The sequence below is a fragment of the Strongylocentrotus purpuratus genome, unplaced genomic scaffold (genome assembly GCF_000002235.5).
Source record: "Strongylocentrotus purpuratus isolate Spur 01 unplaced genomic scaffold, Spur_5.0 spur5_scaffold_5, whole genome shotgun sequence".
Taxonomy (NCBI): domain Eukaryota; kingdom Metazoa; phylum Echinodermata; class Echinoidea; order Camarodonta; family Strongylocentrotidae; genus Strongylocentrotus; species Strongylocentrotus purpuratus.
In genome coordinates this window covers 33,886,088-33,901,304 of record NW_022145611.1, presented here as the reverse complement: position 1 = coordinate 33,901,304, position 15,217 = coordinate 33,886,088, and the positions used below count along the sequence as shown (strand labels likewise).

Below are 15,217 nucleotides of genomic sequence, written 5' to 3'. Positions count from 1 at the left end.
GTTAATATATTCGATTATTTATGACTACCTTCAAAAACAACATAGTTTTTAGTGCTGCACTAGTCTTCAGCACAACTAGCCCGTTATATGAAAGACATAAATCTGACAATCCTGTATTATCTATAAAGAGGTCAAAAAAGATATGGAGTAATTTGTCAATTAATTTGTTTTTCATGAAGACTGCGTTGAATTATTCCATTATCATATCGCACTTCATTATAATATATGACAGTGTAAATTATGATGCGTCATTGCAAATAGTCAAAATGGTCTTGAAATAGACTAAATTCTCTATATCCGGCTTTGGTTTCAGAGGAAATCTGACGAGGAAGTGCCGAACAGCTAGGTAAGTAATCATTTCTTTATTTCTTGAAATTAATAAAGTGTTGCATGTTGTGTGATTAACTGTTTTGTTATTTAAACCATTCCAAAAGTTACTGCACAGTGTCAGTGAATTTAAAACACTGGCCAGGAGAGGAAAGAGGTTACTAAAACTTAGAACAGATAGATCGATAGAGAGAGAGAGAGCTAGAGCGGCGAGATCGAGAGGTGCCCGTCCCCCAGGCTCTGCGGGATATCCCTTGAAAGTACCGGTAAGAAAAGTTTGCAGAGCAGTGGCACAGCACAGTCACACCTAACTCCGGGAAGCTCCAACACCGGCGCCGCAGGCGTCGCACAGTGGGCCAGGGAGGAACCAAAGTGCGCCAAAACTCATGTTTGGGGATTTATTTTTTATAAATCCAGAGGAAATGTTTGGATTTCCAGGGATTTTCGCTTAAATTTTATTACCAACATTTTCTCTGATGTCTAAGCTTATAAGTTGATACCAGATTTGGCTGCCCGATTTTGCCCGTTATTATGTTAGAGCCGTTTTCCTTGCAACATTGCCCCGAAAAATGTGTTTATTTTGGTCCGCGGTGTCAGAACAAGTGTCACGCGCCCCCTCGCGCCGTGATTTATGACCACGAATCCTTCATGATTCAGCCGCGGACCCCAAAAACCCACATTTTTCGGGGCAATGTGGCAAAGGAAATCGGCTCTAACATAACAACGGGCAAGATCGGGCAGCCAAATTTGGTATCAACTTGAAGCTTAGACATCAGAGAAAATGGTGGTATCAAAATGTAAGCGGTACACCGCGGAGATCTAAACATTTCTTCTGGATTTATAAAAAACATGAATAATTAGTCCATTTTTCAGTGAATTACCCTATAATATATCATGAAGATTGTGTTTCTATTAATTTTAACCCATTCATTCAACGAAATGAATTATCAGGAATATGTGAGAGCAATTTCATATCAATAACTTAAAAACATCATGTTGAATTGAAAGATTTATAAAATAAGTCACTTTTGCACTAAAACTGTGAATATGTAGGATTTTGCTGTTTGAAGCAGTAAATTTATACCCTTATTGTGCATACCGGAATTAAATATTTCACTGAGGTATTCCTCTATGTATTACCTTTCAACTGGGCAAGAAAAAAATAGAAAAAAAAAAATCACCCAAATTTAGTTTTGGCGCACTTTGGTTCCTCCCTGGCCCACTGTGCGTCGGAGCTTCGGGTGGTTTCCTTGGTTTCTCTTGGGGGCTAGTAAAACAGCCGATTGGGTGATATTATCGTTAAATCTGCAAAGGGAGTACTTACAATTTTTACATCATAGGGTGCACAACTCCTCAGGGCTCAACTCCAATCACTTGAATGTATAATTTGAAGAAGTCTTCGATGGGAAAAAAGGTTAATTCGGGGTACTACACCAACGATTCTTCCATGTCGCAGCGTTGATTCAAAATAGCGATGAGAAGGTACGCATGCGCGGCAGTGGCGAAGAAAATATGAATATTCAGGCTATCGAGCGCCGATCGCTCGAAATCGCTGAATATGCACGACTCGAACAAACAGAGCCCTTCTCAACCTCGTGCATATTCAGCGATTTCGAGCGATCGGCGCTCGATAGCCTGAATATATAAGTGGTCCAGGAAGCGGACTTCTGGACCGCTCCAGAAGTCCACCTTCCGAGGTGATCTTGAGGAGCGGGTCTTATTAAGAGCGCTCCAGAGCGCTCTAACGTGCAATGTGAACGGAAAGCGTACTTTGAACGGAAGTGAGCTAGTGACCTTCGGTGCGAAACATGTAGTACGGTACATACGGTTTGTATTCCGCGCGCGAAAAAATTGATCTGCTGACCTGAGCTGCCATAGCAACAAGACCACTTTGACTCGTGGAGCGGTTTGAGCCATTAAAAACTGCTCGGAGAGTGTACGCTCGCAAACCGTTCCTCAAGACCCGTTCCTCTGGAGCGGTCTAACTAAGACCACTTTCAAAGTGAGTGAGAACGGGGTCTAAGTTTACTCAGGGCTTCAATTACTCCATTTGAATCTTGATTCTCTGCTACAAAAAGTTCTAGACTCTATTATTTCTGCATGTATTTTTATAAGAGGTCGTTATACTTTCTTAATGTTCCTACTACCATCTGCGTTTTTTGTTGTTATAATTCTCATAGATACATTTTTATATAACTTGCCAAAGATTTTTAGGTACGGCATACAATTTTGACTATATATTTCTTGGTCATCTTATTAATACTACTTGATGTTGCAATGTATACTTTTATCTTTTTATCGTCAATTCGTATGTAATTTTTTAATTTTTGGCAAGATCCCGCTTTCTCTCTCTTACCCCCCCCCCCCCTCTCTCTCTCTCTCTCTCTCTCTCTTTCCACTTTCTTTATCTCTCTCTCTTTCCTCTCTATTTTTCTCTCTTTCTCCATCTCTCTATCTTCCGTGCTCTTTCCCTTTCTTCACCATATCTCTCAGTCTCTCCTCCTCCCCTATCTCTCTCACTCACTCTCTCTCTTTCTCTTTTTTAACCTTTTTTTCTCTACATCTTTCCTTCTCTTTTCCTCATAATCCTCACTTTCATATTTTATTTAGGTACATATTCCCTATTTCCTTCTTGGTCGTATTTTTGCTTTTATTTTACATTTGGTACAAAATTAAAGATAAACATGTGACATTAACATGTTCTCATAATGATGTAAATGTTACTGTTTTAAATTGTACACTTGTTTTTAAAATGCAATGTTTGATATCCATGTGCAATTCAGTATATCTAACTGTGATGCATGATTCAATAAATACCATACCATACCAAACCTCTGATGTTCCCATTATAATGCATGAGCAAGGTCACGTGTCGCATGCTATTTTTCCAGCGATAGTTTTGGTACACTTGGCCAATGATAGATTGACCACAAAAATTGAACCATATCACACTGATGAAAATCAGACTCTTTTCTTGTTCGTGATATGATAGGGACCAATTATTAATTTATATTTTTGCCAATTTTTGTTTTGGTCTCCAGTTGCCTCAGAGATCTAGCACTTGCCCAGTGCCCACTAGCACTGTGACCAAGAAATACACACAACGATTTAGATTTAGGGGGCAATATATTGTCACAATTGACAATAGATTTCCAAGTGAAATTTTCAAAGAAATGTCCCTTAAACCATTGACTTGAAATAATTGTATTTTACTGATATCTAGGTGTCATAATTTACACCAAAGTACCAATTCTGAGTTAATTCTGCTGACTTTTGTACAGTGCCAGTGGTATTTGAAAATTTTGAGAATCAATAGACATTAATATTGCTAGATGTTAATTTGTTGCATTTGACCGGGATTGTAGTATGTTATGGAACTTTTTTAATTGCACAGAAAACATTTTTATTCTGATGACTCGCACACTCTGCAACCCACAGCACACAGCACAAAACATTAAAATTGTAATATTCTTCCAAGAGGATGATACTGATCCTTGAAAGGAGCAAAAGATTGAAATTGTTGAAAATTTGAAACAATTTTTATTTTTATTTAGTAGACCATCCAAAGTCACTGTTACTTGAGAAATAAATGACACTCTGGAGGCTGGATATATTCACACTAAAGAAATACTCAGTGGCCTTCATGAGACTCTTCGTGTGGCATGGAACTTGTTCCTTGAAATTTTAACAGTCAAGACAAGTGTTGAGGGTCTACACATTGCAATATGAATATATTTGTTTCCTTTGTGTGTTCATTTCAATTTTAGGAATACATAAGTAACGATGGCCAATACTGAAGGAATTAGGCACCGTAAACCAGAGGCAACTGAGGATGACAGGCAAAGTGTACCTCCCAAGCAGGGGAAGAGAAATTTAAAGGAGCAGGGGATGGTGTAAGTTAAAGATAAATGAATAAATCAATCAGCAGCCTAAGAATTCTCTTGTTCTCTTTACTAAATGAGTTAACTCATTCATTAAATCTTAATGAAATCTTACACATACTCTAGTGTCTGACCAGTGCATAGCACACTTGATCCAGAATCATTTGGTGACTTGACACAAAAAGGCCAAGGTAAAATTTTTCCCTTGAAAGTGTACTGACGAGGCTAATAAAGACCTGTGAAATTGCTATGGTGTTTGTAGACCACCCCAGAGATTCTGTAAGGCTTTGTTTCATTTAATTTGTATCGAGGGTCAACAAAATCCTTCCAATGAGCCTGCACATGTGCAGGTATTGCGTGTATCATATATACCTAAAAGTGATTTTAGTAGAAATTTCAAGAGTAACTAATATCAACAATACCCTAAATCCCTTGGATCATACGTCTTTGTAAAACTAGCACTCTCCCAGTGATTTGGATCTATGCTACACCACTGCATAGCATCATTCATTACTTCTTTATGCTTCTTTATCATATGATCTTGGATTAACTTGGTCAGTGAGTACATTTTTTAAAGGAAATTCAAGACTGTATGAGTATGAGAATGTTACAGCAATAACTCAAGGGTTAGAAAGAAATCAGGTAGATTTCAATTAATAATTTTTCTGTTCTGTTTCCTTTATTCCTTTCCAGGACAAAGTGCTGCAGCCTTTGTTTTTCATTATTCAAGATCTCTCTTCTGATTGTGCTTGCATTGACTATACTCATCACGCTCAAAACTTCTCCTGTAGAACCAGAGGCATTTGAGTAAGTCACCTTATGGAAGGGCAATGAATAATTGCATTTGTTTAGTTGCCTATCTTGATGAGGGTCTGACATTAAAGTTGATACATCATTAACATACCTGCCAACCTTCCCGAATAATCCAGAATATCCCTTTTTTTTTTAATTTTTAGGACCCCAAAATGCGGGATATCCCGGATTTTCAAAATTTCAATTTTTTTTTTTTTTTTTTTTTTTTTTATGGTACTTAAGCCAAATTAGGCTTGTTTTATCATATGCCGCGATGTGAGAGTTCACGTATTGCGTGCGTTGAAGGGCTGCATGATTGAGCAGCGAATTTGTATTCGCTTTTTTGCACAGATTTACCGCGTATTGCCAGTTACACTGCCGCTGCATGTGCGAACGCCTGTTACGGGTACAGATTTCTTATTTTCGAAGACATACCGTGCTAAAAATTCTTAATTCTCATTTTCAAATGTTGGCAAGTATGCATCAATGGTGAGACCTTTTGACAGACACATTCCATTTTGCCAAGTATCACATTTGCCAACCAAATACTATCTCAGGTGCACTAATAATTCTGTTTTTCCTGTAAGATGAGTAACCTATGACTGTGGATTAACTTGTTTGATTTCAGGTTGCCTCCTCCTAGGCCATGGACAGGAGCTTTGGCCCCCAACAACAAACTCCAGAAAGCTCAGAAGCTCCTAGAAGGCAGAATCATTGGACCCGAATCATTGGCTTACAAAAATGGTAAATTTAAATAAACATACGTAAAGTTAGAATTTTCCTCAGGTTAAAAAATAATGATAATGGCATGCATATTCTGAATGCTTCATAGAGGTGTAGCAGTCAAAATGCACCCCTCCCCCCCCCCCCCAGATTGTGTTTGATTTCTAAAGCTGCTTTACTAGTTCAGATTATGCAAATGCAACAAGACAAGCTATCAGTGCCCTAATTTAACTATCAAATGAAAGAGGAGCGACCAGGCTTCATGACATACTTTGGGTGTCTTCAAAATGTATTTGGTGAAAATACTCAAAATAGTGCTATTGTAAGGCAAAAATTTGAAAATGAACAAAATGTTCAGGTAGGAAAGTTTCATGTTTAACCTCATATCCCAGAGATTGAGTCTTGTTAGAGTGAAAGTGCACAAATTTTTTAAAAGTATTCTACCAGTACACCCTCCTTGGAATATCTCTTCTGAATTATGCTGGTAGTATAGAGCTTGATAAATTTAATATGTTTGTCATTGCAGCTGTTTTTTGGTATAATGTGCTGGTAGTTTTTGTTTAAATATAAAAGTAATAGAGAGAAACATTATTCTTTCTCTATGAATAATTTGTATGTGATATATTTTATGAATTCATGTACATGTATATCCTGTTTGTATTGCAAATGTGCCTTGACCGTTTCATCTTTAAATGGATTTGGCACTGGATAAATCTTATATGATTTAACAAATTTGCAGAGAGAGAAAGAGAGAGAGGGAGAGAAGGGGGAGGGGGTAAAGGGTATTATGTCTTTAAATTGTTTGCTGTGTATCTAATATTAACCATTGATCTTTTTTGGATAACGTGCAACTTTTTTTTTCATCCATCCCTTATAAACATACAGTAATCTATTCATAGATTTTGCCCCCTTAGTTGATAGTGTTGAAGAGTTTTGTTACAAAATATTCAACTGTCTTAGCTACGAATGACTTTGTTTCACATTATGTTTCCATGAGGTTTATTTTTTGTCATCTTTCTTCCTACTTATAGGCCGCATTTATACAGGTACCTATGATGGTAAAGTCGTAGAGATTAGCAATGAGAAAGACATCAAAGTTATCGCACAACTCGGTACTCCTCCATGTGGTAAGTTTACTCAATCTCTTTTTTGAGGACCTTATATTCCTGGGTAAATGATTTTGGAAAAGGATTTAGGAATGCACAATAGGATCAAATTATCTTAAACAAAGTATACATAGCCACGCCTCAGAAATATATGACATCTGAAACACATTCTCAAAACATCATATGGGCCAGTAGTTACAGACAAAACCTTCTAAAAAGATATTCTCTAAGAAGTGCATTATTATTTAAATGTTATATGTATTTTCATTACAAAAATATATACCTCTGTGTGTGGTAAATAGTATAGCCTGTATAGGTCGATGGACTTTGAATTAAAAAAGAAGAGCACTTCTTTATATTAGTAAGTTTTGAAGATGCAATAAGAATATCTGGTTCACTACCAGTACATATATTAATGACCTTTGAAGGTTAAAGGTTTAAGGACATTCTTTAACAGGGAGTATAAAAGATTAAATTGGAATTTCTGGTTTCCTTACCAGTAGATATGAAGTATTCTTAGATAGCATATCCAATATCCCTTCTGAAGAGATTTCCATTCATTGTCATAATAATTGAGGTTGATAAGGTTGATGAAGAAATAACAAAAAGTAAATAAATAAATAAACTTCAGGTGGGTATTTCTCTTGTTAAAGGGCTCTGAAGTCCAAACCATGATGAAAATAGACAGAGTTATGTTAGACTTGTCAAAATCAAATCAAGTTTTGCCGTCAGGGATAATCTGCAGATGATGTGATTTCCCTCAAAGAACATACGAGCATTTGATTTACTTCTTATAGGGATCTGGTTAGTGCATAAGAAACCGTGGAAGACTTTGGAGGAAAAAGGGCACCTTGGGTATATTCTCCCTGACGAAGGTTTCCTACAGGTGTTCTTAATCTGTCAATGTTCAATTGAAATGTGCAAAAAATTCATTGATCTTTCCAAATCACCACTGGGATGCCACTACAACGTAATATTTCACTTACTACATACCTGTACATGGATTAACAAATTCTTTCTGAGAATCCTGTTCCTTTGTATGTCAGTATGTAAAACTTGTAAGTTTAGTTGAATGTTGTTGACCTGGAATCTTTGTTGTGTTTTCTCAGGCACCAGAGAAGACGAGATGAAATGTGGTCGTCCGCTTGGAATCAGGTTCATCGATGATAAACTCTACATGATGGATGCTTACTATGGGCTATTTGAAGTCGATGTGAAAGGAGGTAGGTTTCATTTTTGTAAAACACGGTTTAAAATAATTTGTTAAGAATATCTACCAACCTTTAATTTTTATTGAGTGATTCAGAAGTGGTAATCATGAAGTGTAGTAGTTATAATACATGTATTAGTGATTATTTTCAGTTTCAATGTATTTTTAAAACATCTACCAAGCTACAATTTGTATTTAGTGATTAAGAAGTAGCGCTATAAGCTTTGAACATGCAGAGAAGAAACAATCGAAATGTTTATGTATAACTGGGACATGGGATATGGGATCTATAACTGGGATAAATTTATATCCAAAGACTAAAAAAGAAGATAACAAGTAAACCCCCGCAACCCCAACAAAAACTTTGCTTTACAATTTTCTCTTTAAATTTTAATAAAAGAGCAAACATTTAACTTGACCGTACTTACCAGTAAAACATTTTTCTGAAATTTTACTGGCCCGGGGCCGACGGGCCAGGGGTAGTGTTGAGTTTTCGTGAGAATCTGATTTTTCTCTCCAAAATCTTTTTTTTATGTGCCAAGAGGTTGGCATCTCCGGTGTCACAGGCACTCTAATAAATCACAGTCTCCTCAACCTTATAGATAAAACTAGAGTCATGTAAGACAGTGTATTATTCTTTTCACAGAATCCCTTCCCATTGAACTGATTTCAACTCAGAGGAGTTACAAGGGACATCAGATGAGATTCGGCAATGATTTTGAAAGACTAGAAAATGGAGATTTTATCTTCACCGATTCTAGCTACCGCAAGTACCGCAAGGACTATGCGATGCTTACTTTGGAAAGCAAAGATTGTGGAAGGTGAGTATGTCAGGATAAAGATTCCAGGTTTATTATGTGCTTCCCTGGAATCCCTTGGTTATTTCTAGCAATATAACCTTCCGTAAAAATCCTTCTTTTTTTCCGTTTAAGATAAAAGCATAATCCCCTTTAAATAGTTTTGGTAATAATTCAGAAATGACAGTACCAATGTGCTTGAATATTTCATTCGCAATCTTAATCTTTAAAAGTGTAGAAATATACAGATTCTGGTTGAGATCATGCAGATATATATTACTATTGATGTCTTAGTGCAAGTATTCAGAGTAGAATCATGATGTTTCTGCTCCATATACCAGAAAATGGATAAGTGACACATGAAAGTGCTGCAGAATATTGGTAAACAATTTGAATACCTTGAATACAACACTCCTCTTTACACAAGAGATCGTTAAAAAAAAAGTACTGAATGTCAATGACTTCTAAGCAATATCTGTGCAGGTGATGCAATCGGTCTGGTTCAGAAAACATGATGATTACATGCTAAGATTTGTGGATTACTGGATTAAGGGCATTTTTTAAATATTTTTTTTTAAACTTCACTAGGTGTAAATAGTGTGAACAACAAACAAGCTATATTTGAAGATCTGGTTACCAGCAAGTGACTATTGCCACATTTGTCTATACTTCTATCATCCTCTAACACTGTTGTGTCATGTATCAAGCAGTGTATGGAAATTGGTTAACAATCAAAAACACATTTTTCTCCCATTAGGCTGATATGGTTCAATCCTGTGAGCAAAATGAGTGACCTGTCAATGGATAAATTACACTTTCCCAATGGAGTCCAACTCTCACCTAAGAAAGACTTTCTCCTCATTGCAGAAACATCAAGATACCAAATATTAAAGTAAGTGAATAAAGAAAGTTCTTTCGCATCATGTTGTGTAGTTATTGCTTGTGCAACTATAACCTTTATGAAGGCCTTTTCACATGTGTTTTGGTATACAGTATACTGAAGTTCACATTATACAATCTTATAACAAACAGATCAGTAAATATGGATAAGACCATTGTTGCATGCAGCTACATGTTTCATCCCTACTTAGTATCGATTCACAACATCGCGTGCATCCAGTATAATTATCTACTCAGTAAATGACCAATCAGATTGCAGGGATTCTTCTGACCATCTTATAATATTCAATGGATGCATTTTATATAATTCTAATAATATTAATGATTTAACAATATTCTGGTTTTATATTGATAGCACTTCACAGATGTATCATTATCCTGGTCATAGGATTCAAACTTGTTTACACATAATCAGTCTTTCAAATGCAACAGTTGTAATGTATTTCAATTTCACAATGTAGGTTATTCAGACAATTTGCTTGAACTTTGGAAATCAAAAATTGTTTTGACTTTTTGCGTCAATATGTGTAGAACAGTTAACAATACTTATCATGATAATTAATTATGTAGGTATTACTTGACGGGGCCTAAGACTGGATCAACAGAAGTCTTCATTGATAACCTACCAGGGATGCCTGACAACATTAGACCCAGTCGTGATGGAGGATACTGGGTTGGTATGGCTTTTGCTAACGGCAGGAGAGGACTTCTAACCATGGACCTCATTGCCCCATATCCTTGGCTTAAGCGCTTCGTAGCAAAGGTAGGTTTGATAAGAAGTGCTGAATTCTATATCAGTATCCACATTTTTCCATAGATTGTTATGGTAAATTTTATTGAACAGTTCAGGTCACTGTGAGGCTTCCATTCAAATAAAAAGGCCCAATCTTGCAAAATACTCTACAAGTTTAATTTGTTAATCATGATGAAATACTCTTCCTAATGACGGAATGTCTCGCTTTCTTTCACAGATCATCGATCCTGTTAGGATAATGCAATTCTTGCCTCAGTATGGTCTCATCATAGAGCTGAACCAGAAAGGAGAGATCATCCAGAGTCTACATGACCCCACAGGAGAAATTGCGCCTTCCGTCAGTGAGGTCCTCGATACAGGAGATGCTCTTTATCTGGGCTCCTATCATGCCCCTTATCTACTCAAACTAGATATGTAATGGTATAGTGCATCAATGATTTCATGGTTACATAATACCTTGGTCAGTATGGACCTTGAATATGTTCTACATATGATTTTGTTTTTTAGGTGTCTTTCCCAGTCTTTGACTGTGCTTTGAGAAAAGTAAGAAATCATACAAACATGATGAACCTCTTAGTGCAATCCTTGGCATGAATAGAGTTGTTTACTTTTGTTAATATCTAAATATGATTTGTAAATCCAGGTTGATCAGCTTTAGACTACGTTAATTGTTGCGCTTCACCAGTGATCTACAGTCACACCAGGTTGGTAATCACTTGATATTAAAATCAAGGTAAACGTATGTTTGGTGTTGAATATAGACCTCAAGTGAACTTAGTGAAGATTAGTACTATACATGTATTACCACATTATGGTGAACTGTGACTCGAATTTGTGCCGTTTGTCTAAAAGCAAAATGAGATGGGAACCTTCTAAAGGCTTCATCATTGTTTGTGTAATCGTGTAGGAAATTGAAATTAATTATAGTTTAGCGTTTAGAAAAACCACTGAAATTATGTGTGTGTATGTGGTATAGACCACTTACAAAGTTTCATACTTAGACACAAATATATGTTGATTTTTGTAAGTGCAACGAGTTAATGACTTTGAAAATGGAAACGATGGTTTCATTGTTTTGGTGAGCAAGTTAAGGACCCATTTAGGTATAGATTTTGCAATAACACATTTTTACCCTTTTCATGTCTATATTCTAAGACAGGAGGAGGAATGTCTCTTTTTTAAAAATCCTTTACAGTTGATAATCCTGCATTTATGAATGCACAGTGATATGTCATTGTGATCCATCCCCAGATCCATCATTCCAAAAGTGTCTTCAATATAAGTGGAAATCATCTCATTATATAATTGTTATATAGCAAAGGTGTCTTGTTTTTGTGTATATGCCTAATCTTTCTGAAGTACATGTATTATAATTGAATGGTGTATTGTATTTATTGCAAAGTAAGAAAGAGTTGGGTTACATGTTTAACAAAAGGCGATAATGTGTGCTCGATTTTTTTTCAACAAATATCTGTGGAGAACTTGTACCCCAATGTCAAGTAAAATACCCCAGAATGTAGACCTTTACTTTTTCCCATCCAAAGCTTTGAATATCAAACTAATTGTTCATGACAATTTAACAGGTTCCATCACTTGTAAATTTCTGGAAAATATTTACTGGGAGAGACTTACGACACCAGACTGCACTTACTGGTAATGCAAATCTTTGGATTTAGTTGTGTCACGAACAGTAGGCCAAGTAGGAACATGCAAGATTATTCCTTTCAGCTGTAGTCAGGACCTTCATATAGTCAAGCACATCTTTAATAGCAGAAAGTGCAGCTGTAAGATGCATCATCATTTTCTTCCAGTTGTTGTTGAGAAATTATATTTACAATTCTAATTCAACCAGTCAGGGCCAGAGTGTATTGTGATATGTACTTTCAGAATTGTGATACAATCATCATGTCAATGTACCATGTACATCATAATTTTGTGACAGCAGACGGTTATATTTTGTATAATAGAGCGGGGGGGGGGGGGTGGGGATCTTAGTAGAACTGGTCTTTTTATGTCCCCAATGCCATGTGCCCATTTCCAGTTCCACAACATAATATATATTAAACAAGCCTCAACTGTCTTCCCCATCTTTGTGGCAGAACTATTGTTTTTCCTCTTGATCATACTGTGTGTCCCAATTCTAGAGAATGTAGACCATCTCTGGAAAGGAGTTAAAATTGGAAATTGCCCTTTTTCATTCTACCCCCGACTCTTTCAAAGATTTCATCAGATTGAGCCAAAAACTTACTCAAACTGGAAAAGTTAAACATATAATGGGTGTGCATCATTATAGCTAGTCTTCCTAACATAATTTGATTAAAACAAATATATGCAAGTACTAATAGTTGAGATCAGTCAGTACTGTTTATGATTACCCTTTTATGATGCAATATTTGTGGATTTTCTTCTTTTTTTCTTCTAATATCAGTTTTTAAATGTGCAAGAAAATTTCCTCATGTAATTTGTTACTTGTACAGTGTTGTGTTTGATGTTCATGAAATGAATGAATATTAAGGGAATATAGCAAAAGAGTTCTGAATATATATAAGCTAAAACATTTGATTTTACGTTTTACTGATACATGCTATTGTTTTATTACAACACAAGATACATGTAAAAGACTATAAGTCTTTCTTATAACATTAATTTTTTAATCCATGGATCATGATGTTATCAAATGTCTGATAAATAAAACAATTTCAAGATAAACAGAGAAACCATTATTTGTTTCTGTCTTTTCATAAAGTTTACCAGGATATTGGGCACTAATACCTGTACTTAGTATTATATTATGATATATCTGTCTCAAAAAGCAGACATAATGTTCTTTGAAAACAATTACCTGTATTTTTTTTTTAAACAGAACCCTCAATGCTCTGAAAGGATGCCTGTGGGTGTTATTACCCATCTAACAGTCTTATTTGTTGCCCCCCCCCCCTCCCACTTTTTTCTTCAATTGAATGGGAGGGGCAGCATTTGATTCATGGCAAAGCATTTCCACTGAAAAACGATTTGGGCCTCTTACATTTTTATCCCTCATAAGTTAAAGAGTAAAATACATATTGTAGATGTACAATAACCTATTTAATAACAACATAGTTAAGAAAATATGGGCATGCTTCTAATGTTAAATATCCTTTGGAATCCACAAACAAACCAGAGATTAATTAAAATTCCTGAAAGAACTTTTTTCACTCACAGCATTTACAATGTTAATTACAGGGAGCTGAAAAGATGAGCATTAACATGAATTGTTGATAAATCTGAAGGAAAAGGCAATGTATAGAAATATGGGGGAGGGGATCCACCATATTCTACAAGGAGGGGGAAACTTAAGCCAAAGTGAACCATGAATTACTCTAGATATTCATAAAATGTATCAAACTGGGGAATTGAGGTAAACAATATGAACATTAAAGACACAACAATAACATGAAAATGCTCTCCGAAAGAGAGCTGGTCTTGATATAAATTCATTCCAGATGACGTCTAATCTCTTGCTTGTCTCTGGTTGCTTGATGTGTCATGATACTTTCTGTAAGTCCATGTAGCTGAAGCTCATGTACAAGCTGAGATTGTAGACAAACTTCTGCAAGTCTCTATATGCTCAAAGGCTCTCATTGTACATTCTGAATGTCTGACAGGTTCTTGATACAATCGGATGCATTCAACAGTAAGTTAATGGTTTGAAGACGTCTTGCAATCACTTTCACATGGACCTGATCTTTCTATCCTCGATAAATAACACATGTCGGTTCACTGCAGGCAGAAGAATGAGAAATATAGAAATGCATGAACATAACAGTATGTAGTTTTGATAAATGCTAAATAATAAATATTTCATAAAATACTCCCCCCCCCCCCCCCCCCAAAAAAAAAAAAGTAGAAAAGGACAAGATGTATTTTATTGAAACTCGCAAGACCAAGGTTTTGCTATTTCTAAATTAAATCAGTTAAAAATTTATTTTAAAGCTGACTACAGGCATTACAGTACACTGAAATACACAAACAACTTTGGAACTAACAAAAATAATTTTTGGTTACGATCAGGAACGATCTGATATGATTCAAGTGTTCAGAATAATGCACCAGTTCAATAATCTTCAGCAGAACAAAGTGCAGTCGCACCCATGGTCACTCACTTAAGCTTTACAAGCTAAAATGCCGGAAGACATTAAGGAAAAACTCATTCAGCCAGACAATAATAAATGTGTGGAATGGTCTTCCAGGCGATGTTGTGGAGAGTAGTACCACTATGAATTGTTTCAAATTTGGACTTGAGAAATGGTGGAAAGATGCCCCAGATAAATATGATGACAACCCCAACCAAAGGAAACCATGGATAGGAACAACAGTCTAAAGACTGAATAATCCTGGATCAAGTGAGTTATTATTATAGGCTGGAAACGCACAATGAAGGCAAACTACTTTTTATAAAGTGAATACAAAAACAAAATTTTATTAAATTTACTATATCAGGTAGTTTTTTACAAGTGACTTCTTGTAACATCATATACATCAATTTCAATACAAAATAATTGCACAATATTCGAGTTGTGATTTACCCATAAACATGAAATTTGGTTACCGTATATGCAAAACAAAGTGTGTGCATACTGTTTTCTGGGGTTGGAAACAATAAGAAGCCTTGCTGTAACTGTACACATACAGAATAAATGGAGTATTGTGCCTCTGTAAGAAACTAAAAATATACTTGCATAACTTGC

The 15,217-nt window shown here is 35.8% G+C and overlaps 1 protein-coding gene across 2 annotated transcripts; it reads left to right on the top strand.

The window, feature by feature from the left end:
- The first annotated feature begins 216 nt into the window (after window positions 1-216).
- LOC578075 (adipocyte plasma membrane-associated protein) lies at window positions 217-13,207 on the top strand. Of its 2 annotated transcripts, none has more exons than XM_003730415.3 (10): window positions 217-346; window positions 4,095-4,220; window positions 4,902-5,015; window positions 5,629-5,744; window positions 6,755-6,850; window positions 7,939-8,052; window positions 8,686-8,860; window positions 9,594-9,728; window positions 10,307-10,499; window positions 10,708-13,207. In XM_003730415.3, the coding sequence occupies exons 2-10, from the start codon at window positions 4,111-4,113 to the stop codon at window positions 10,906-10,908; spliced, it is 1,254 nt and encodes a 417-aa protein (XP_003730463.2). In that variant the 5' UTR covers window positions 217-346; window positions 4,095-4,110; the 3' UTR covers window positions 10,909-13,207. The 2 variants fall into 2 exon arrangements, with proteins under 2 accessions (XP_003730463.2, XP_783355.3); XM_778262.5 differs by lacking the exon at window positions 217-346 and adding an exon at window positions 379-593.
- The last annotated feature ends 2,010 nt before the right edge of the window (window positions 13,208-15,217 follow it).